The 23986-nt window shown below is 44.8% G+C and overlaps 1 protein-coding gene across 2 annotated transcripts in view; it reads left to right on the forward strand.

Moving 5' to 3' along the window:
* Window positions 1–23986, forward strand: part of HAUS6 (HAUS augmin like complex subunit 6) — a 120769-nt gene that overhangs the window by 36538 nt on the left and 60245 nt on the right. For both annotated transcript variants that reach the window (XM_030194222.1, XM_030194221.1), the window contains exons 8-11: window positions 1969–2142; window positions 8365–8558; window positions 13400–13529; window positions 18888–18990. In XM_030194222.1, the coding sequence (XP_030050082.1) occupies window positions 1969–2142; window positions 8365–8558; window positions 13400–13529; window positions 18888–18990 (601 nt within the window). The remainder of the gene's footprint in view (window positions 1–1968; window positions 2143–8364; window positions 8559–13399; window positions 13530–18887; window positions 18991–23986) is intronic.

Consider the following 23986-nt stretch of genomic DNA (forward strand, 5'->3'; position numbering starts at 1 on the left):
CCCAGTGTACTACAGAACATTGTCTCCTATCCCATGGCTTTTTAATTTTCTTAGGAGTTTCTCATGAGGGACTTTGTCAAAGGCTTTCTGAAAATCTAGGTACACTACATCAACTGACTCACCACATGCTTGCTCACACCTTTTAAAAAAAAAAAAATGAAGCAAATTGGTGAGACAAGATTTCTTTTGGCTGAATTCATGTTGACTGTATCCCATTAAACCATGTTTGGCTGTGTTCAGTAATGTTATTCTTTATAATAGCTCTCCCCATATCTCTTCTCACCACCTTTCTCCAACAACTCCCCCCCCCCCCCCCCCCCCCCGAGCACTTTTTTAACCCCTCTAATCTGGCACACACCCTCATACAATCATCAAAAGGGTAAAGGGAGGAAAGGGGATAGAACTTGATACCGTCTTTCTGTGATTACACTCAAAGTGGTTTACATTTTATATACAGATACTTATTTTGTATCTGGGGTAATGGAGGGTTAAGTGACTTGCTCAGAGTCACAAGGAGCTGTAATGAGAATCAAACCCAGTTACCTTGGTTCTCAGGCCACTGTACTAACCATTAGTCTATTACTCCGCTCAGCCCCAAACCCTCCTCACAGCATATACCCCCATAGCTCTTTGTCAATGACCACCACCCCATATACCCTCCTAAGGCATACACCCCAGCCGTCTTCCCATGATCAGTCCCTATAAGTGAATCTCTTTTATATATGTTTCCCAGCTTTTTTTTCCTCTTCCACCTGCACATTCCTCCCAACTCCTGCACTCCAACACACATTCTCTGCCCTCTCCCCTCCTGCTGCAGCTCTTCCCCTTCCCCATGGTGCTTTGATATCCAGTTCTTTCTCCCTCCTCCCTCCTCAAACCCTATGGCATACAGAGACTCTGGTCTCTCTTCTTCCCGTGATCCCTGCAACACATAAGCACCCAGCTCTCACTTTATATTCTCCCCTCCCCCACCTGCAGCACATAGGGTCCATTACATTGATACTGATATAAAGGACGCATTTTTACATTTTTACCAAACTCTGTATGCACCTGGTGGCAGAGTAAGGAACTCTGACATAAATGATTACCTGTGCTCTATAACTCTATCCGCCTTGTCTGACACAGCCCATGCTGCCTGAAGTGGGTCTTTCTATTAAGCGCTCTCCTTCTCCCCTCCAGTACCCATTCCACTGCAGCCCCTGCCTGGTGAGGATCACAAGGGGAAAGAAAAGAGCAGCTATGTGTCAGGCCATATCTTCCTCCTGCTGCTGCTTTTGCACTGAATGCAAAATTTGAACTGTGCAGTTCAAATTTTACATTCGGCACCAGGCGACAGAAGAGGTGGCGTAGCCACTGCTCGTATTTTCTTCCCTTGTGATCATTGACAGGACTGGGATGAGTGTGTGGGGAGAGGGTGAGGGTGTGTATGTGTGTGCATGTGTCGGAGTTGCTGCCGTGGTTGTCCACTACCATGTATTCTGCCAACAAAACTTAAGCACTGGGGTGAGGGGGTTGGGGAGTCAAGTGGGGAGAAGTGATTTTCATCCGTTGCCTGTACTGTTTGTTTGTTTGGGGCATGGGTTGGGGGGGGGGGGGGGAGTGATAATCTCAAAAAACGATTAGAAGTGTGTTGTGATCCATCGCCGCTCTATGAATTGGACTTCTTCCTTGTTTCCCAGTCTGGGATATTATATGACAAACTTTGCTGGTGTTATTTTGTATTTTTATTGCCACTGTATTCATTGTTCTTGGAAATTTTAGACTTCTCAAAATTCTAAGAAACATAACAACTTAAGCATCAGTTGTTTTTTTTGTCACCATGGCAACTTGGGCCTGGGGTTTGTCAAGCCCCTGGATTATCAAACAGTATAAGTATTTATTTGTTAACCTTGTAAAGTACTTATATCAAATATGGAATAATGAGTAGAAGATCAATCACATTAAACTGTTCTTTACTTCATTTGATAGGTTCGGGATATGTGGTCATCAATTATGGAAATGCTTTCCTTTCTGGCAGAGGAGAAAGAAGCTGTGGATTCTGTGGTTCAGGGCCATGTTGACCAGTACACCTTGGATGGGGCAAGTGTTACTTTGAATGTGCCGAGGCTGCTAGTTGACAAAATTGAGAATGAAATGCACAAGGTGAGTTACTGCATGTTCTCTTTGCATCCTGTTTTTTTTTTTGGGGGGGGAGGGGGGTTAGGTAGCAAGTTTGTTTTGTCAGTGGCGTTCCTAGGCTGGCTGACACCCGGGGCGAAATTACATCCCCCCCCCCTCGGGTGCACTTTTACCTGCTGGGGGGGGGGGGGGGTGTCGCTCGCCTGTCGGCTCCGAGTCCGCTCATTCCCTGCTGCTCCCTCTGCCCTGGAACAGGAAGTAACCTGTTCCACGCAGAGGGAGCAGCAGGGAGGGAACGAGCGGACTCGGCCAACAGGCGCGCGGCACCCCCCCAGCGGCGTGCACCCGGGGCGGACCACCCCCCCCTCCCTTGGTACGCCACTGTGTTTTGTTTTAGATAAACCTATAGTCCAGGTCTGTGACATTGAAAATATTTTATAAAGATACACTATCTCTGAAAATATCATCCTATATAATAAAATGCACCTCCAACATTCTGAGGCTGACTGCATGGCTGAGGCATTCCTGCTGTCTGTATCCATCTCCTGAATTGACATCACGTACTTCTGGGTTCGTCACAAGCAGAAGTGACCAACCACACGAGGTTTCTCGGCTTCAGAATGTTGGAGGTGCATTCTATTAAATAGGATTGGTCAGTTCCTTGAAGCACAGCCAGAGCTCAGCGTACTGCACAGTAATGCTCAGACACCAGAGACAGAGCGGGGGGGGGGGGGGGGGGGGGCTGACACCAGAGAGGGGGGGGGGAGGTATCTCTGTCACACACACACACTCTCACACACTCTGTCTCACACTGTATCACATTCACTCTCTGTGTCACACAGTCACTCATACACTCTCTTGGTCTCATACACTCAGTCTCACAGAGAGTCTGTGTCTCGCACACACTGTATCTGTGTGAAACACACTCTCACACTGTGTCTCACATACGCATTTGCGCACACTCTCTCACAGACACACTCGCAACCAGACTCACTGTCTCTCGTCTCTCTCTCACACACACACATTCACTCTCTCTCACAAAGTCACTCTCACATACACTCTCTCAAACATACACACTCCGAGGAAAACCTTGCTAGCGCCCGTTTCATTTGTGTCAGAAACGTGCCTTTTTTACTAGTCTAATATAATAATTTGCTCTTGCAACATTCCAGCGTCTCTGGCTGCGTTCGTAACCATCTCCTGATGTCACTCTTCCACAGTAGAACCCTGCATGCCTGATGTCAGGAGATGGTACAATTCCAAGCCAGGAGGTGGGAAGCACGCGACCAAACACGACAGGGCTGAGACGTGGGACCACGGGAGCACGGAACATGTTAGCTGCTACAGCACTCGAGCTTCAGTCCACGATCGTGACTGACAGCTGAACCGCTTCAGGCTGCCTTTGCTTTGGCTTCAATTTCAGCTGTTCCTCTGGTCCCGCCCTCATTTCCTTTTTCCAGAAGGGCGGGACCATAGGAACAGCTGAAACCAAAGGCACTCTTAAGCTGCGTCCGTCCGTGCTCCCCTTCACTCTTGGCGGCGCAGCAGCAGGTAAAAACTTTGAACAACAGGCAGCAATAACGAAGGGGAGGGCCTGCAGCACACGTTCTTCTTGCAGTCCGAGGCCACAGAGACCAACAGTGGGTGCATGGGACGAGAGGGGGGGGAGGGAAGGGGGTCCAGGGATGAGGGGGGGGGGGGGGGTCCTGAGACCAGAGAGGTGGGGGAGGAAGGGGGGTCCTGAGACCAGAGAGGTGGGGGTGGAAGGGGGTCCTGAGAGGGGGGGAGAGGGGGCATACACTCTCTCTGACACTCTCTCTGTCACACAAACACACACACACTCTGTCTCTCTCTGTCTCACTAATACTCTCTCTGTCACACAAACACACACACACTCTGTCTCTCTCTGTCTCACTAATACTCTCTCTGTCACACAAACACACACACACTCTGTCTCTCTCTGTCTCACTAATACTCTCTCTGTCACACACACACACACACACTCTCTCTCTCTCTCTCTCTCACATACATACTTTCTCTTTGTGTCAGAAACGGGCCTTCTTCACTAGTTAAAAATAATTTTCTCTGGAAGCCAAGATGGTGGCAGCTGCACTTCATTGAGCTCCATGGCGCTTTTTCCAGTTCTAATGGTCAGTAAGATTAAATTGAATATGTACCTTTCCAAATCTTTGCTACCTCCTATGACTGATCTGATGGATACTTTTCTGCAACGCATGGTCTTTGTCACCCCGGCTGCCTTAACGCCAATGCCAGGTGGCTTGGTGTCAGACTTCGTGTCTGAACTATCTCTTGAGTCTCTACTTGCAAAGCCCTCCTCTTCAACCTTCAGTGAAGATTTTGTTGGACCTTGCAATTCTGGCACAGCAGAAGGAAGCAAAAAGGGACGTTTCTGGTATAGGAGGTAAACCTAGTGTTTTGCCTCCAGGTCATACTGTGAGTGAGGATGAGAATAGAAGGGTGGCCTGCATTGGTGAAGGTGACTCCAGTTGAAGCAGGTGAAGGTATATCGCTTCCTTTTTCAGTGGTTGAATTTTCTTTGCCTCAACCTTCTGTTTTCATCTTGGAATTTATTTTGCAAGCAATTTTGGAACTTGGTAAAGTTTTGATTTCTCAGTTTACTTCAATTACTGTCCAAATACAGTTTAATACTGCTAAAATACACATACTGAAAAACAGATAACCATTATGGAAGAAACTTTAGAAGACCATGATATTAAAGTTAAGTGATATGGAAGTTAATTCATCTTTGTTGAAAGAGAATTTTGCTCTATGGAGGAAAGTGGAAAGGTTAGAGAATTCTGTGAAGAACTGTATTTTTTAAACTATTAACTTTCCCAAACTTCCTATGGTATCACTTGAAGACATGTATAAATGATATATGAAGGAAGTGCTTTAAATTACAGAAGAATCCATGCCTCCTTTAGAATAGAGAATGACACAGGGCCAGATCCTGCGGACAGAGCCCATGGGGACGGGAACAAAATTTGTCCCCGTGTCATTTTCTACTTTGAAGCCTGTTACTGAACATAAACTTGTTTATGTTTGAGTGAATCAGATGATGATATTTTGACTTTTTGGAAAAACAAGCAAACATGCAGGCCACAACTAGCAAAATGTGCATGGGGGATCCGGTACATTCTTGCTACCAGCACATCTTCTAAGAAATTTTCTATTGCAGGAAGGACGGTGAAAGATGGGAAAGCTAGACTGAATCCTGAGATTGTTGATGACTTATGCACAGATTTAAAAAATAATAGCATTGATTCAGAGGGCCTTTATCTTCCCCACTAGGGCATACAGAACGAGTTGTATTTTGTACCCCCTAGACATTTACCAGGGTGGATTAGGATTTCTTTTTGTTGTAGAAGTCAGCTATTGTTGGGGTTGAAAGGGTAGAGGGTGGTGGTGGTGGTGGTGGGGGCTATTATAGTTTGTTATTATTGATTTCTATTTGTGATTTATAAACAATAGTTGCACAGTGCATATTCCTTTTTATACTTTAATAAAAAGATTTAAATATAAAATCATAAGTGTTTGAGGCTTGTGCAGATGAGAACAGAGCCCACGGGGATGGGATGAGGATGAGGATGGGACAGAGACGGAAACAGAACCCGCGAGAATGGGGTGGGGACGGAGGTAGAACCCACTGGGACAGGACGGAGGCAAACTGTCCCCCCGTGTCATTCTCTTATCTAGAGTTTATTATTTGCCATCCAGTTAAAAAAAAAAAAAAAGACTTTGCTGGTAATCGGCTAGGAGGTGATTTGTCTATGAATACTTTGAACATTTCCTTTTTACTAAAGACCTCTGATGTGTAATCTGTGACGATCTCAATTGTGTTTGTTACTCTGGCACTTTCAACTGGCAGTGATTGGCTACTGCGTTTGTCTTTCAAGCATCAAAGTTTTATTTCTTGGTTACGTGATCTGGATTTTCCTGATGTAACTAAAGCTTTTGAGGACAAACAGGATATGCCAGTGATGGCGAACCTATGGCACGCGTGCCAGAGAGGGCACGCAGAGCCCTCTCTTTTGGCATGCACGCCGTTGCCCCAGCCAGAATCATCCATATTATATGTTCACTTTAGTCTGATTCTCTCCTGCATTGAAAACTCATTGGTTACGTGCATTGACTATATCTGATTTTTCCAAGTTTCAATGGATTGTTACATTGTGTCTTTGATGAGCAGTTTTTTTTCAGGTAATGTTTTTCCTAGCCTTCCTGCCCTTTTTCCTTTATTTGAGTAGCATGGGGCCCACTTTATATCCCTTACTCTTTTTAGATTTTTGCTGCACATTTTGTTTCCTTTATTTTTCATGGCTCACAGCCTACTTAGGCCTGAGCTCCCAGTCATGGCAAAAAAATTAGAAAAATTGACCTGTTTGATTTTGTTTCAGTAGTTTTTCTGGACATGTCCCAAAAACTTTCTAATGGGTTTAAAAAGTATTTGAGGTGCAGTAGGACCATGTCTGTGACTCACAACTGGTGCCTTCTGTACCTTGGTTGCAATCATCAGTCCTTCCACTGTAAACTTTTCTAAAATTCTGAAAAGAACACACAAGAGTCGAGAGGCCCAATCCGATCCATCGACTCGACCCCAATGGCATTGGGAGCTGCATCAACTACTGGAGGTGCACCAGCATCAAGGTCTCCACCTACCTCGATATTGGACGTCAGTAGTGCCCGCTTGTGTTGAGCATCATCGGACCAAACTTTGAGGCCCCACAAGGATTCCACCTCATTCTCGTCAACACCAAGGGATCCCAGTGTTCTGCATCTAGCGAAGGTGAAGAAACACGGACATTGCTCCCCCTTGAATCATGGTGCCAGGAGCGTCTGCGCTGTGAGGACTGCTCCCCCTCGGTGGAACTGATGCGAATGCACCAGTCTCCCTGCAGTCAGGACCCCACCTCTGATTCAGTTCCTCCTTCACAGACTTTCTGTACTGTCACTGGCCCCCGCCTCCACCAATGCCTGCCCTCGAGGAGTGGCTCCAGGTCATGTTACAGGAGGAGCTGGGGTGCATCCTAGCTTGGTACCAGCAAAGACTATGGTGCCTCTGCAGTCCCTACTGGAGATCCATGCCATGTCTATCAGGAGTTCGACACCGGTGTCTTGTCGGACATCGGAGCTGTCGGGAGGAAGTGACCCCGGAGTCCACGAAGAGATGCATACTTCAGCGCTCTCACCCAGAACCTGGTCGTGTGTTCAGTGGCCCAAAGCGGAGACAGGCTCAAACATCCCATAAGGAGTATTTTGCCAAGTTGGACATGGACCACTCCTGGGGATCTGATGTAGACCCAGATGACCTCAGAGGAGAAATCCCTTGGCCTGCCTTCTGATTATTCTGCCTCAATAAAGGAGAAAGTCTTCTTCCCCGCGGAGTGCTCTTTCACAACTTTTTGAGGGAGGTGGCTGAAGATATCCTATTTAAGTTGGAAATCGAGAAATGCATGTCAAGAAATAATAGTTTTACAGGCTTAAAACCTACTGTTTTGTCACACCTCCCTCCTTAAGAGAGAGACCCTGGACTGCGGCCTCTACAGACAGACAGTTTATGGTTATTTCAGTACATATTCTGTAACTGTTTCATCGCTTGTTGATGTTATGCTGTTATACGATATCAAGAGAAAACATAATAAAGATTATTTGATGTTTAAAAAAAAAATCCTGCTGCAGTAGTCCAGCATGCCACTGTCTCATGGAGATGGAAAATACTGGCAGCTGCGTCATCTGTACCACTCTAAGTGGTGATGTAATTGAAAAAGGGTGGTTCTATCTCCATTTGCTTATAGGGTAGCAAACTTGTGTCTCTTGTACTGGTCTAGCAGGATTCAAGGGAAGAAAATAGCAAGTAAGACTAAATTCTCCATTACATGTGCTCTGATAAAACTGAAGCAGATCTGCCCATTGGGAGAACTGTATATTTCCTTGACATTCCAGTATTAGAGTTTTAGTGATGCTACATTCCCTTTTCTCATTTCTGTGTTCTAGTATATTTTATAATGAAACATACAGATGAGTAACAGTACTACTACTACTTGACATTTCTAAAGCGCTACTAGGGTTACGCAGCGCTGTACAATTTAACATAGAAGGACAGCCCCTAATGAGTAACAGTACAAGATAAGGCGATAAGTAATGTTTTAAATAATATTGCTAAGTTTGTGGTTATTAAACTGTATTCTGGGTGAGTTTAACTGAGAACATTTTACTTCTTTTTAGCTTCATATTGAGAATGTTTATGAGGCTGGAAAGTTGAACTTTATAACTATTATTCAGTTATTGAATGAAGCCTTGAAGATGTTGAGGCATGAGCGACATCAGGTTGACCACAAAGGGCTAAAATTAGACATTCAGTATATTGAAGGAAAGACCAAGTTTGAAGCTCAGGTTTTATCAAGATTGAGACATATGAGGTAAGCACTAAAATTTCCTTACAGAGATCTCTGCAGTTGTTTGTAGTTTAATTTATATCGGTGTAGAGTTTTTATCCTATATTTCTTAGTCCCCTGACCAATATTTACTGTCACATACTGTGCAGATCAAATATTCTGTGTTTACGTTTTTCTTTTTTAATATAAATCCATGTGTTACGTAACATGTTGCATTTCCTCTTTTCCCATTTACTTTTATGCTAAGACGTATGATACTACTGCACTATGCTTCCTTCAAAGTCATCATCTATGTTCCTTGCTCTTCTAGCTATCAGTTTATTATGTTTTTGACAGTTTTCCCTTGCAGTTCTGTTCATGCCCCTTTTCCTGGAACAGAAGCTGGAGTTCCTGCATGATAGCATATAGATGTCCAGATAAATTATTAGGTCCACTTGAAAACTGGGTTTGTTAAAGGACTTCACATGTATATTCGCAGCAACTACAAAAAATAGAGGATGTCCTCTTGGTAGGCAGAGGCGAATTTGAAAAAAAAATGGGCATCAGGCTGATTGAGTTACAGTTGGCAAAGCCTTAGAAGGCAAGGCATGGTATGTAAGCTTTAATAAGTATGAATATAAAATCCAACAGGTAATTCTCTTGGCTTACTCTGTTTTTCTTTAGAATGCTAGATAGCACTCTGCCACAAAATATATTATTCATGAGTGAAAATAATTCTCAATAGATATTTCAAGCCTGATGGCCGGGGGGCAAGATGGCGGCTCGAAGGGAGCAATGAGAAGTCACCCCTAAAGCTTCCTACCTTAATTTCTCTAAAACACTGAAATTTCCTCAGCTCTATGCCTAAGAGGAGGGGCAGACAGCGCACCAGCCACGCTGATGGCGGGTTCTTTGGACCATTTCTTTTTTCCAGGCATTTTGTTGGGATCTGTGCCTTCATTGCTGGAGGGCGCGGGGAGAGGTTTGCCACGCTCCCAGCTAGAAGCTGAAACATCGTTGTGTCTCGAGATGCGGGTAGCTCCTTCTATGCCAACGGATGCGCCGAGCAAGGGCCAGGAGACCCTTAGCTCCCAAGAGGTGCTGGAACTTCCAGGCGCGGGATCCAGCTCGGGTGGGGGGGGGGGGGGTGTACCGCTGAGTACCGCTGCACAGGAAGAGAGGGCTCTCGAGAAAAACAACTTGGTGATGGAGACACAGCCTTCAAAAGAATCTTCGACTGACTTTAGCTCTCTAAGTAAGTCTTTCTTACCAAAAAAAACTAGACACTATTACCTTAGATGCTATTTGGGAGGCCCTTATAGGCCTAGAGACTTCCTTTTCTCAAAAACTTTTGTCTATAATTGAACAATCAGAAACTTTACTAGAAAAATTACCAATATTAGAACATTTTTAATTATGGACAAAACAGTGGGAACTTATACCAAAGATATACAATGTCTTCAACAAATCCAGTTAAGTTTGATAAAAGAAAATATGGTTCTTCAAAACAAAATTGAAAATCTGGAAAATCAGCAAAGGTCTAAAACATTAAGATTAATAAATATTCCTAAACAGACGTCAATTGCTCCTCTTATAACCTTTAAAAAATATTTGTCTGAAACTTTGAGGATACCAGAACAAGCATTTTCCCCAATATCAAGTAAACTTAAAGTAGTACCCAAGTACTCTCGTAAAGCTAAAGTGTGGCTGTGGTTCTGGCGTGTCACCTGGTTCTGTTATGTGAGGGTTAATCTTTGGTTTCTGGACCGGAGCTTGCCTGAAGACTCTGTCTTTCATATGAACACAAGATTTATTTATTTACAGCATTTGTATCCCACGTTTTCCCACCCATGGGCAGGCTCAATGTGGCTTACATCAATCTAGCAACAAACATTCAGACACATTTCAGTTGAAGAGGTTGGTGAGTAATTACAGAGGGGAAGAAAATAGAAAGGGTAGTATCGTTGAATATGTCTGTATAATAGTTACAGTTCAGGAGTTATTGATGCAATGTGGGACTTTAGCATAAGCTTTTCCAAATAAGGGGTCTTCAGAGATATTCTGAAAGTCGGATGATCATAAGTAGTTTTTACTGATTTAGATAATCCATTCCACAAACGAGCGCTAATATAGGGAAAGGTGGATGCGTAACTGGTTTTATACTTGAGGCCAAAGCATGTTGGGTAGTGGAGATTTAAATACAAACAAGATGATCTGTGAGAATTCCTGGGTGGTAAGTTGATAAGCTGGAACTTCGCCGTAGAGGATTTTATGCACCAGGGTGCAAATTTTAAAAGTTATACGATCCTTGACAGGTAGCCAGTGCAGTTTCTCACGTAATGGTCTGGAACTTTCGAACCTCGATTTACCATAGAACAGTCTTGCAGCTGTATTCTGGGCAGTTTGCAATTTTTTGAGAAGCATTTCTGTGCACCCTGCATATATACCATTGCAGTAATCAAGGTGACTTAATACTAGTGATTGTACTAAATTGCGAAGTACTTCTCTAGGGAAATAAGGTTTTATACGTTTTAATTTCCAAAAACTTTCTCTATATCATATCCTGAATGAGGCTTAAGTACATCCCATGTGTCTGGACTGGTGTGGCAGAATTGTACTGAAGGAAAAATAGATTTACCTGTTAATTTCCTTTCCTTGCCTGACCAGTCCAAGATTCACTCAAGGAATGTCTTGGGTCTCTGTAGAACTGGTAGTTGGGATGATCCAGAGGAGAGATGTGAATTCAGTTTTCCAGTTCAGTTTGGGGATAGATTAAAAAAAAAAAAAAATTGTGGGAGGAGGATGCGTCTGCTCTTCCAGGTTCTGGTCATCAGGGAGAGGAAACTTGCAGTAAACCTCTGTTTGGATTTTGGAACTCTGAGGTTAGCTTTACATTACATTCTATTTGTCTCTTACATTCTGCTAACACCAATTAGGTCAAAGTGGATTGCATTGGAATATAGCATAAGAATAGCAATACTGGGTCAGACCAGTGGTCCATCTAGCCCAGTATCCTGCTTCCAACAATGACCAATCCAGGTTACACGTACCTGGCAGAAACCCAAGAAGAGACCATTACATTAGAAGAGACCTGGACAGTAACTCAGGAATTACATTAATTCAAAACAGTATCATAGAATATCATAAATATACACCCAATATCTAATTCTCAGCTAGAAAATCATCTGTCCACAGCATATATCTGAAGTAAAATAGTGTTTATAGATTATCTTTGTATGTGAGCTGGTATTGAATTCTAAGCCCTTGCCACTTGGTAAGAGAAAAGTGAAGTTATATATCTCTTATATTTAATTCCCTTAGGACTTGGAAATTGTAATGCGAAGCAATTTCTACATAAGTACATAAATATTGCCATACTGGGACAGACCAAAGGTCCATCAAGCCCAGTTTCCTATTTTCAGCAGTGACCAATCCAGGTCACAAGTACCTGGCAAGATCCCAGAACAAACAGATTTTATGGTGCTTATTCTAGAAGTAAGCAGTGGATTTTCCCAATTTCATCTTAATAATGGCTTATGGACTTTTCTTTTAGGAAAATAGCCAAACCTTTTTTTAAACCCTGCTAAGCTAACTGTTTTCACTACATTCTCTGGCAGTGGATTTCAGAGTTTAATTGCTTGTTGTATGAGGAAATATTTTCTCCAATTTTTTTAAATTTACTGCTCAGTGGCTTTGTTGCATGCCCCCTAGTCCTAGCATTTTTGGAAAGAGTAAACAAGCGATTCACATCTACCTGTTCCACTCCACTCAGTATTTTATAGACCTCTATTGTTTCTTCCCTTAGCTGTCTCTTCTCCAAGTTGAAGAGCCCTAGCCACTTTAGTCTATGGACCTCTATCATATCTCCCCTCAGCCATCTCTTCTCCAAGGTGAAGCACCCTAGCCACTTTAGCCTTTCCTCATAGTGAAGTTGTCCCATCCCCTTATCATTTTTGTAGCCCTTCTCTGTACCTTTTCCAATTCCATTATATATTTTTGAGATGCAGTGGCCAGGATTGCACACAGATCTGAGGTGTGGTTGCACCATGGAGCGATACAAAGGCATTTCAGGTTGACTGTTAGATCCAGAGAATAAATCAAATCAAATATGTAGCTAGGTGCCTGATCACTAAAAATCTTGATAATACAATACCATTTATGTAAAACACTGCCTTCTGAATTGTTTGCAACCATTTCACTATTGGTTTACACATCCTAAATAAAGGTTTTACTGAAAGGCTTCCTGGCTACACCAGAAGGAGTGACGAAAGTGAAGTCTTGTTCTCAGTTCCTGTCTTGCTGGCATGTAGCACATACCCATGTGTTTTTGAATCGGTTTGGTGGAACTCAAGGAAAGGAAATTAAAGAGTAAAATATTGATGTATTGAATTTTTGACATGAATTTTTTTGGGTCCCCATTTTCAGAAATAAGATGATGTATGAATATAACATTAGACCAGAACTGTGAGCTTATAAACTAAAATTTTGAGTATTTTCAATCATAGTTGCCCTCAAGGATTCAGCAGAGTTTTAGGGAAGAAGCTTAAAAGAACATGTTAGCTTGTTAATTGTATTTGGCGAGCAGTGCAGTGGAACCACGGGCATAGGTCTCATGACTATAGCTCATAAGGGTGGAGAGGTTTTGCCTTTTGGTCTGTCTTCTGCTGGACAGGCTTTCACCTAATGTCTGGCTTGGATCTTAGTATATTTGTACAAGCTGGGAATGCATAGTCCCCTATATGACTGATAAAAAAAGCACATCTTAACACAGAATAAGCCAGTCAGTGCTAGCAACAGTCTTTTCACACCCCAGTTTTCTTTGAATTGCTGAAAGGAGCTGCTTTTTCCACCCTGTAAAATTTGGTCTAAACATTTATTTTCTCTAGGCATAAGATAAGGAGAGAAGATCTTGTGTCTGTAAACAGATCAATCGCTGAAAAAGAAAATGAATGGGATATGAAATGGGAGAGAGTTCTTGGCCAGTCTCCATTTAATCTCATCAAAAGTCTGAATCCAGTAAGTGATGTACATATCTCTTTGTAAATGCTTTTTGTTCACAGGTCCTTAAGGAAAAGGGACCTGAGAGGTTATTTATTTGAACTGATCATCATGAACATGAGATTTTTTTTTTTTTTTTTTTTGCTTTATTTACTGTTACTCTTGACCTTAAGTTGCTTGTATTTACATGATGTAGGGCAACTTAATGGATTGAAATAGATAATGGTTCACAATATGGTCTACTGCCTCTGTCTTCATCCAAGTTGTCCCCACCCCCGCCAAAGGAAAAAAGTAGAAACTGAATTTTAAAAAAATGAAAATCTATTATGCCTACTGATTTGCATCAAGATGGAGTTGAAGGGCCTCTCTAGAATGTACTTGCCTCTGGACGCACTACAGTGCAGAGAAGGGCTCTTCTTTGCACAGAAAGCAGAGCATATGATCTTTTTGGCACTGAGGTCAGTTCACCAGGTTCTCCCCTGCTGATGTTGCCTCCATTCCGTTCTGCTTCAGAACCCTGTTGTTGAAGATTCTTTTTTTACCGCGGTGGGGTGTGGACGTCATTTTCTTCTGATCCTCACTTCCTGGTTCGGAAGAGCTTTTTCTAAGTGCTTTTTGGTGTTTTTATTCTGTGTTTTGTCTTCTTCCTGTGTTCTTGTTTCCCCTTATTCATTTCCCTTATTTTTTTTTAGGTTCCCCCCCCTCCTCCCCCCACACACTTTTAAGTTTCCTTTCTTTTTCTGTGTCTTTAGGCCGTGTTGAGAGCTTGACTTTGGTTGGGTTCTCCTCCTTTTATTTTTCTCTGGTGCTTTACCCCCTTTTTGGCACCATTGAGTCATTTGATTTGGCCATGGAGGTTTTTCCTTTCATGTCTACGAAGGTTCCCAGTAGCTTTAAGTTCTGTTCCCAGCGCAATAGGTGGGACACCGCAAAAGCGGAGGACCGTGTATCACTACACCAGTGAAACCAGCAGGCCTCAAAAACTGAAGACACCAAGAATGGGTGTTTGTACCAGAGATGGTCCTATTGCACCGGGAGTAGTGTAATGATCAGGGCTCTCCCACAAGAGAACAGAAGGACAAGAGATGTAATGAATAAAACCTTTATTACTTAAGACCCGACACAGCACCTCATTTCTGCATGTTATGCAGAATCTCTGCTTGGATCGCGTCTTTTTAAAGACTGTTATCCTGACACCCAATATTCATCTGTGTACAGATCCCTGTATATCAAGTGTGTATGTTCAAAAATACCATCCTGGAAGCTCAGACCAGATAAATTCCATATATTAAAAAAAGACCTTATGAGACTGGGTATCTAAATGGCAAGTGACATTTAATGTGGACAAGTGATACATATAGGGAAGAGGAGCCCAAACAATAGCTACATGATGCAGGGTTCCAGGTAAGGGAGTCTCTACCCAGGAAAAGGATTTAGGTCTCATCAATGATACGTTGAAGCTCTCTGTTTAGTGGGCAGTGGCAGCTAAGAAAGCAAATAGAATGTTAGGAATTTGTTAGGAAAGGAATGGAGAACAAAACTGAGAAATAAGATCATAAGCCTTGCTATACTGGGATAGACCAAAGGTACATCAAGCTCAGTGTCCTGTTTCCAATACTGGCCAATCCGGGTCACAAGTACCTGGCAAGATCCCAAATCAGTAAAACAGATTTTATGCTGCTTGTCCTAGAAAAAGTAGTTGATTTTCCCAAGTCCATTTTAATAATGGCTTATGAAATTTTCTTTTAGGAAATGATCCAAACCTTTTTTAAATCCTGCTAAGCTAACTGCTTTTACCACATTCTCTAACTAAATTCCAGAGTTTAATTACATGATGAGTGAAGGAACATTTTCTCTGATTTGTTCTAAATTTACTACTTAGTAGCTTCATTGCGTACTTTTTCTTGAGCTATGAGTGATTGGAGGCCACTGCACAGGAGAGGTCATACTCTGTATATGTGACCATCTTTGGGAATAGGTTACTAAAATAAAAAGAAACAAAAAATGAGATTTTAATGAATTTTTTTAGAGCAAACAGTCTGTCTATATAAAACGCACCTCCAACGTTCTAATGAAGCCTCACTTACCCAACATTCTAAAAGTGAAGGGGGTGAGATCGCTTTGTGTCTGCCCCGCCCACGCGTCAAACGTGATGACGTCGAGGGCGGAGCAATGACACTCAACCAATCGCATCGCTCCGCCCTCAACGTCATCAAGTTGGACGCGAGGGACGAGCACACCGACATGGCGGGAGATTACTATTCAGATGCCCGTGCTTCTACTCAAGGTATGTGCTGCCGGCATAATCAACGTTCACACCCCTCTGAGCCACAACCCTGCCCCCTCCTTGCAAACGGACACCGGCATGAAATCCTCCTCCACAACAACAATCCCCCTCCTCCCAGACCGAAACCCTCACGAAACGATTCACCTCAGCACTTACATGTCTGACACATAAGGGAAAAAAAAAAACAGAAGCAGACCCCTCCGAGTCACAACCCCGCTCCCCCTTGCAAACGGAAACCGGCATTAAAGCCTCCTCAGCTAAAACAATCCCTCTACCCCTCCTTCCAGAACGAATCCCTCCCGAATCTCAGTAAAACCACCCATCCCCCCATACTCTCACTTCCTCAGCACTTACATGTCTGCACTGGGATTCACAGCAACCCCCGTCCTGTACTTCCTCAGCACTTACGTCTGACACATAAGCAAAAAAAAAATTAAGCAGACCCCTCCGAGTCACAACCCCGCCCCCCCGCGACAACCCCCCTCCTCCACGACCGAATCACTCCCGAATCGCCGTTAAACCACCCAGCCCCCCATACTCTCCTCCCTCCCGTTACTGCAGCCCTCCCAATAGGGATTGTAAAACCAGAAGATGGCAGAAGGGCTTTCCCTGTAGTCTGGGTGAACTCAATAGCCTCCTTCCCCCTGTGCTGGGTCCAAAAATATGAAAGCCAACCAACACTTTCTCAAACTTTGCCAGCACCGGACATCCGCCAACCCCCCTCAAAAACCAAAACACTTATAAAAACAAAACAAAACAAAAACACACACACTAATATGACCCAACAAAAACACAGGCTAAACCGACTCCACATATCAACAAATGCTGACCCCACTCCAAGCCCACAGCAACAACCTCTCAAATCACCCCCAAACCCCACAAACACCCAGTTCCCCCCCACCCTCTCTCAATTACACACACACACACACACACACACACACAAACTACCTCTGTGACACACATGATCTTTCAGTCTGAAACACAGACACACAACCACTGCACCCCGCAAAAAAACACTAATGCACACATACACTGATGCCGAACAAGCAGAGATGCACACTCACTCTCTTCTCTCTCTCTCTATATATATATATATATATCACCACTGCAACAATAAACACAAAGCCAACCACCACTTCCTCCAACTTTGCCGGCATGGCACATCCCCCCAACCCCCCCCCCCCCCAACACACCTCCCCCTGTAAAACGAAAACACTCAGTTCTCCAGCCCCCACCCCTCCCCCGTTAAATTAAAAGACACACAATATCAAACAAACTCTGACACTCCCCCCCCATCCTCCAACTGCTCCCCACAGCCAAACCACCCACTCCACAACAAACGCTGACCACCATCCAAACATTTACAAGGAAATGTTACAAATGTCATGAACAATTACAAAACAAATAAAACTTTAAAAAAAAAACAACTCTTTGGCTTTTTAAAAAACATTTATATCTCTTAATATCAAACAGACAAAAAAAAACACATGCTAGCGCCCGTTTCATTTGTTTCAGAAACGGGCCTTTTTCACTAGTTTGTAATACAACAGACCAAATCCCATCCTTTTATGTGGAAAATGTAAAACAGTTTAAAAAAGTTATTAAATCGCGGGAGGATTGTGAAAAATTACAAGAGGACCTTACAAGACTGGGAGACTGGGCATCTAAATGGCTGATGACGTTTAATGTGAGAAGTGCAAAGTGATGCATGTGGGAAAGAGGAACCAGAATTATAGCTACGTCATGCAAAGTTCCACATTAGGAGTCACAGACCAAGAAAGGGATCTAGGTGTTGTTGTTGATGATACGTTGAAACCTTCTGCTTAGTGTGCTGCTGCAGCTAAGAAAGCAAATAGAATGTTAGGTCTTATTAGGAAAGGAATGGAAAACAAAAATGAAGATGTTATAATGCCTTTATATTGCTCCATGGTACGACCACACCTCGAATATTGTGTTCCATTCTGGTCGCCGTATCTCAAAAAAGATGTAGTGGAATTAGAAAAGGTGCAGAGAAGGATGACGAAAATGATAAAGGGGATGGGATGACTTCCCTATGAGGAAAGGCTAAAGCGGCTAGGGCTCTTCAGCTTGGAGAAAAGGCTGCTGAGGGGAGATATGATAGAGGTCTATAAAATAATGAGTGGAGTTGAACGGGTAGATGTGAAGCGTCTGTTCACGCTTTCCAAAAATACTAGGACTAGGGGGCATGCGATGAAGCTACAATGTAGTAAATTTAAAACGAATCGGAGAAAATTTTCTGCACTCAATGTGTAATTAAACTCTGGAATTCGTTGCCAGAGAATTTGGTAAAGGCGGTTTCTTAGCGGAGTTTAAAAAAGGTTTGGATGGCTTCCTAAGGAAAGGTCCATAGACTGCTATTAAATGGACTTGGGGAAAATCCACTATTTCTGGGATAGGCACTATAAAATGTTTTGTACTTTTTTGGGATCTTGCCAGGTATTTGTGAACTGGATTGGCCACTGTTGGAAACAGGATGCTGGGCTTGATGGACCTTTGGTCTTTCCCAGTATGGCAATACTTATGTACGTATGTAACTTGTAACTTTTTCAGACTGCTTATTAGACCTATGACATGAAAAACTGGCCATTGTCAACATTTTGGATCTGAGACTTTAGTCAGCTTTTCCCAGAGAAAGTCACATATGGTCAATATTTTCCACTACTTCTGAGCATTGGGCAAGCTTGTTTCATCCTGGTGCTGTCCAATGATGTCACCTACTTGTATGCCTGATTAAACATTCTGTATATGTTTATAGGTAAGTAATTGAAGAAATATGCCAGGGGATGGGGGAGGGTCTCCTTCCTCATCCTGTATGACAGGTTTCGTTTGCCAATATAATGCTGTAACAAAAGTGGTCTAGTAAGTTGCTTGGACAGAAGAGGAGGACTAATGTCAGCATTTGTCCAAAATCCAGTTGGTTGCTTGCTTCAAGCTTTGTTTATTTTACTGGTCCATGCCTTTATGCCTTTTTTTAAACACGTGTTTATTTTTATTCTCTCTTATGTAAGAAAATGGATATTTTCTGTGTATAGGAGGCACTGATTGGTTATTTTGTTGTTTCAAACTAGGTACTTGATTTGCATCCAGCTATTACTCATTTTTCATTTGACCCTGCTACAGAAGAAGCTTTAAAAAGTAGCCTGTTCTGCCAATATCCAGCGTCACTTCCAGGTTGGTTGCTCACTTCAAAATTTGCTAGTCTCTTACTGATTTTTCTTGGGCCGTGTGGATGTACATTACTGCCATGCACATAACTTGCAAGTGTGCTGGGGAGGGGGAGCGATGATGAGGTGCAGACTTAGCAATTGCGGGGCCCTGTACAGACCAGTTCGGTTGGGCTTCCTGCCCCCGCCTAGCCCAGTCTCCCCACCTAGACCCACCCTGCTTAGTCCCTCCCCTTGTTGACAAGATAGGTTTAAAAATTTGTATTTATGACATTTCAAATAAAGAAAAATAAAGCAAAACTCATACAGAAAAACTAATTCAGATAAGCATAATATAATCATAGGAAACTTTGTATTAAGCAATGAAAATGAACCAAATAATTTCTGGTTAAATCCACTACAATTAGGCATTCCAATTCTTATAACATAGAAGACAATAAAGGAAAAATATTAATTACCTAAGAAAAGATCCAGGTATGTGGGCAAAGTACTTTAAAATTCCCCTATTATGGTAACTCACAAATATGGAGAGGCAACACCGGAGTTCCCATAGTAGCCAAAAATGATGTCACGTGCACAGGTTCCCAAAAAGACATATTACAAGACAAAATTACAACATATTTACAGGTAGCAAAATTTTCCCTAAATCTACTATAGCAAGCCAAAGAGTATTTAGGTAGACCTCAGCAGGTAGGGTTGCCAAATTTTTAACAGAGAAAAGCCTGACCCTGCCCTGCTCCATGCCCCCTCCCTTTCCCCATCCATGCCCTGCTCCAAGTTCCTTGCCACACCTACTGTTGCACGCTTCCCTCACCCTGTCCCTCTACAACCAAATGTCCATATTAAGGTTGCCATCTCAAAAGAAAAATTGGCACAGGCATGTACATTGGATAATTATTTCACAAACCCAGTCTATAAATATTACACCTGACCCTAAGACTTCAGTACATTATCTAGTGATAAAACAGAACAAATGGGACTTCTACAGATCTTTACACAGAAATTACATGATAAAAGAATAATACACCTTTCCTTGTCACTTGCAGCAGATGAATCCAGGAACTAGTGGGTTAAGTCCGCCTACCAGCAGGTGGCGATAGAGATAAACAAACTAAAGGCAGTGATGCCAGACGGCCAGCTCCTTCCTCAGTTAGTATGTCTCTATCTCAGCAGGTGGTGGACGGCTTTTTCTCCAGCTCCTGGGCCCAAGGCCTCTGAGGGTGCTCCTGCGCCGGTGGCCAGTTTGAGCCGGGGGTGGCGGACTGGTGGTGTCCCCTTTGGCAGCATACGCAGTTGCTGGGTCCCTGCTGCACCTGAAATTCCCTCTGAACAGGCTTTTGCTGTTCCTTTCCTTCCCTGTTTGTTTCTGCCTCCTCACTCAAAAAAAAAAAAAAAAAGAGAACCATAGAATTTATTTAAAAGAGAAACAGACAAGCACAGGGAAGTTTGTTTTTGCTGAGAGCAGGTTTGTGTTACTGCTGTCCGAGTCCTGTTTTCTGTTGCCTGCTTGTCTGGGCCTGCCTCGAAGTGGAGTAGGAGAGGTTTTTTTTCTTCGGCTCAGCTGTCCATTCCCACGCTTTCCTGGTCCGGGGTAAGACCTGCTGGGTTCCTGTTCGGGGGCGGGCAATGGCAATGGAGGCGGTAAAACGCTGTGCCCGATGCGAGAAATGGCGTTTGGCAGCGGGGCCTTTGCAGCGCGGGGTGCGCTGATTTCGCAGGATTTGACGGAGCGATGCCCCCCCCCCCCCCCCCCCCCCCCCCCCCGACAGCATGCTTTCCCGCCCGGAGCCTGGCGATTCTTGCACCATTTTGCGATCGGTCGCAGAGCCGGCTCCGGTAGCGGTTTTGGGCAAAGCTTCTCCACTGGTAGGGGAGTCAGGAGGGCCTCAGGCACTGTGGGCAGTGGTGCAGGTGCCATGGCTGCGACCTCTGTTGCAGGGGAGGGGTTTTCGCCAGAGTTTATTTTGCTACTCCATCAGGCATTTTTGTTGAAAAGGGCCTTGCCCTCCCCCCTCTCGCGGCTGCGACAGCTTCGGCCTTTGATCCTCTCAGGGGGTCTGGGGGTAACCAAGAGAGTTTGGGGTTTTCCCCAGAGGATTTCTCCTCCCTTAAAAAAACCTAGGCTTTCTTTGGGGTCTGAGGAGGGGTCCTGCATACAGTCGCCTGCAGCTCCCTCCGTGGTGGCTCTCTCGGAGCAGACAGGGGTAGAGGACGTGGAGGACGGTGTCCTCACTGACCAACCAGAGGACTCTTCCGCCGTGAGGATTTTCCATAAGAAGGAGTTGCCCTCCTTTATCTCTCAGGCGCTGGAAGCCCTGAATATAGAGGACCCTGAGGTTGCGGCTTCTCAGGCGGTCAACCCCAAGATGGCTAGTACCAGACGACCTTTTAAGGCCTTTCCGGTACATGAAGCTATTGAAGAGTTGATTTCGGCCCAGTGGGCGGATCCGGATGGGGGCTGAAAGTAGCCAGGGCTATGGCCAGGCTGTATCCGGTTTCAGCGGACCATTTAGAGCAGTTTGCGCTACCTAAAAAGACTACCTCACTAAAAAGACTACTCTTCCAGTGGAAGGTGGTGTGGCACTTAAGGATATGCAAGACAGACAGCTAGAGGCCTTTGAGGTGACCGCTTTGACACTTCAAGCTTCTGTTTGTAGTTCTTATGTGGCTAGAGCTTGTCTCAGTTGGCTACATTCTGTCATGAATTCAATTTCGGAGTCTGATATGCCGGGAACTCCTCAGATGCCGCTGATGGATAGTTGTGTGATTTGGTCCGTGCTTTGGCCAAACTCATGGCCTTGAGCGTTTCCTCTCGGTGTCTTCTGTGGCTCCGTCATTGGGCCGCAGATATGGCCTCTAAGCAACGGCTCATTAAATTGCCTTTCCGAGGGAAATTGCTTTTTGGGGAAGACCTAGAAAAGATTGTTAAAGATTTGGGGGATTCCAAATCTCAGCGTCTTCCGGAGGATAGACCCAAGTCTACTTCCAGGGAGGGAGCCTCGAGGTCACGTTTCAGAGAGACGTGACGGTATCGCCCGGGGCGGTCCAACGCAGCCTTTCAGCGTCCTCGTTTTGGGCAGCGTTCTTCCTTTCGCAACGAGAAGCGTCCGGCTGGACCCACCTCTCGTCAGGGGGCTCCTCAGGCCTCCCAATAATGGGGCGCAGGTCCACTCGGGAGGAGAGCAGATCGGTGGTCGGCTTTCTCTGTTTCTTCCAGAGCGGGCCAGAATTACTTCGGACCAGTGGGTCCTCGAAGTGGTGCGAGAAGGTTACAAGCTAGAGTTCTTCTCTCCCTGGAGTCCAGCTGTGTATCGCAGGCCAAGAGGACAGTGGTTCTGCAGTGTTTGGGAGACCTGCTAAGGATAGGGGCTATCGTGCCTGTTCCTCCTCTCAAAAGGCGCACAGGTCGGTACTCCATCTTCTTTGTGGTTTGAAAGAAGGGAGGGGCTTTTCGGCGTATTCTGGATCTCAGAAAAGTAAACCAGTTTTTGCGGGTTCGTCACTTCCACATGGAGACATTAAGGGCAGTTGTTGCTGCTGTTTAACCAGGCAAGTTTTTGACAGCTCTTGATTTGAGGGAAGCTTACCTGCACATTCCCATTTGGCAGCCCCATCAGAGATTTCTCAGATTTGCGGTGCTGGGTCAGCACGTCCAGTTTCGGACCCTTCCTTTCGGAATGGCCACTGCCCCATGCACTTTTTCCAAGGTCATGGTGGTGGTGGCGGCGGCGTTCCTGCTGAAGGAAGGGGATTCAGGTGCATCCATATCGCAACGACTGGCTGATTCGGGCGACGACAGCAAAGGAGAGTCGAGTGGTCACCGACTGAGTGATTGCGGTGTTGCAATCCTTAGGTTGGGTGGTCAATATGGACAAGAGTCATCTGGTTCCTACTCAGAGTCTGGAGTATCTTGGAGTGCAATTCGATACGAAGCGGGGGAAGGTGTTTCTCCCCAAGGGGCGAAGGATCAAATTGCTTTCTCTGGTATGGAACTTATTGAGTCGTCGTGCTCCCCGAGTGTGGGACTATGTTCAGCTCTTCGGTTCCATGACGGCGACCTTGGAGGTCATTCCATGGGCAAGGGCTCACATGCGGCCTCTTCAGAATTTCCTTTTGAGCAGATGATCACCGACGTCGCTGGATTATCAACGACGCCTTCCTTGGTTGAGCCGGGCCAGGGACAGTCTCGCGTGGTGGCTCCGGTCAGCCAGTTTGCAGAAGGGTATTTCTCTGGCTTCTCCCAATTGGGTGGTAGTCATGACGGATGCCAGCCTTGCGGGCTGGGGAGCCCATTGTCTACATCGAGTAGCCCAGGGATCGTGGACCCCTGTCGAAGCGACTTGGCCGATAAATCGTCTGGAGTTGCGAGCAGTCGTGAATGTGCTGCGGAGTTTTTAGGACCTTCTGCAGGGGCAGGCGGTTCATGTATTCTCGGACAACACCACGATAGTGGCCTACATCAATCGGCAGGGAGGTACTCGCAGTCTTCCCTTGGCAGTGGAAGCGTCTCGTCTTCTAGTATGGGCGGAAGCGCATGTTCAGAGTCTGTCGGCAGTGCACATTGTGGGTCAAGACAATGTTCAAGTGGATTTTCTCAACCGGACTCTTGGTCGCAGCAGAATGGACACTGTCGGACTCGACTTTTCGGCTGATCTGTCAACTTTGGGGAAGACCAGTAATGGATCTCGTGGCCATGACTTGCAATGCCAAAGTTCCCCAGTTCTTCAGCCACAAACGGCAGCCAGGATCCGCAGGATTGGACGCTCTTCTCCAGCCATGGCCGGAACAACAGCTACTGTATGTTTTTCCTCCGTGGCCTCTGATAGGGAGAGTTCTTTGCCGCATAGGGCAGCATCGGGGGCCGGTCGTTCTAGTGGTCCCAGACTGGCCCCAACGGCTGTGGTATGTGGATCTCGTTCGAGCACTCTCAGAGCCACCATTGCGACTTCCTGTGACTCCCAATCTGCTGCATCAAGGGCAAGTTCAGATGGAAAATCCCTCCT

The sequence above is a fragment of the Microcaecilia unicolor genome, chromosome 2 (assembly GCF_901765095.1).
Source record: "Microcaecilia unicolor chromosome 2, aMicUni1.1, whole genome shotgun sequence".
NCBI classification, from domain to species: Eukaryota; Metazoa; Chordata; class Amphibia; order Gymnophiona; family Siphonopidae; genus Microcaecilia; species Microcaecilia unicolor.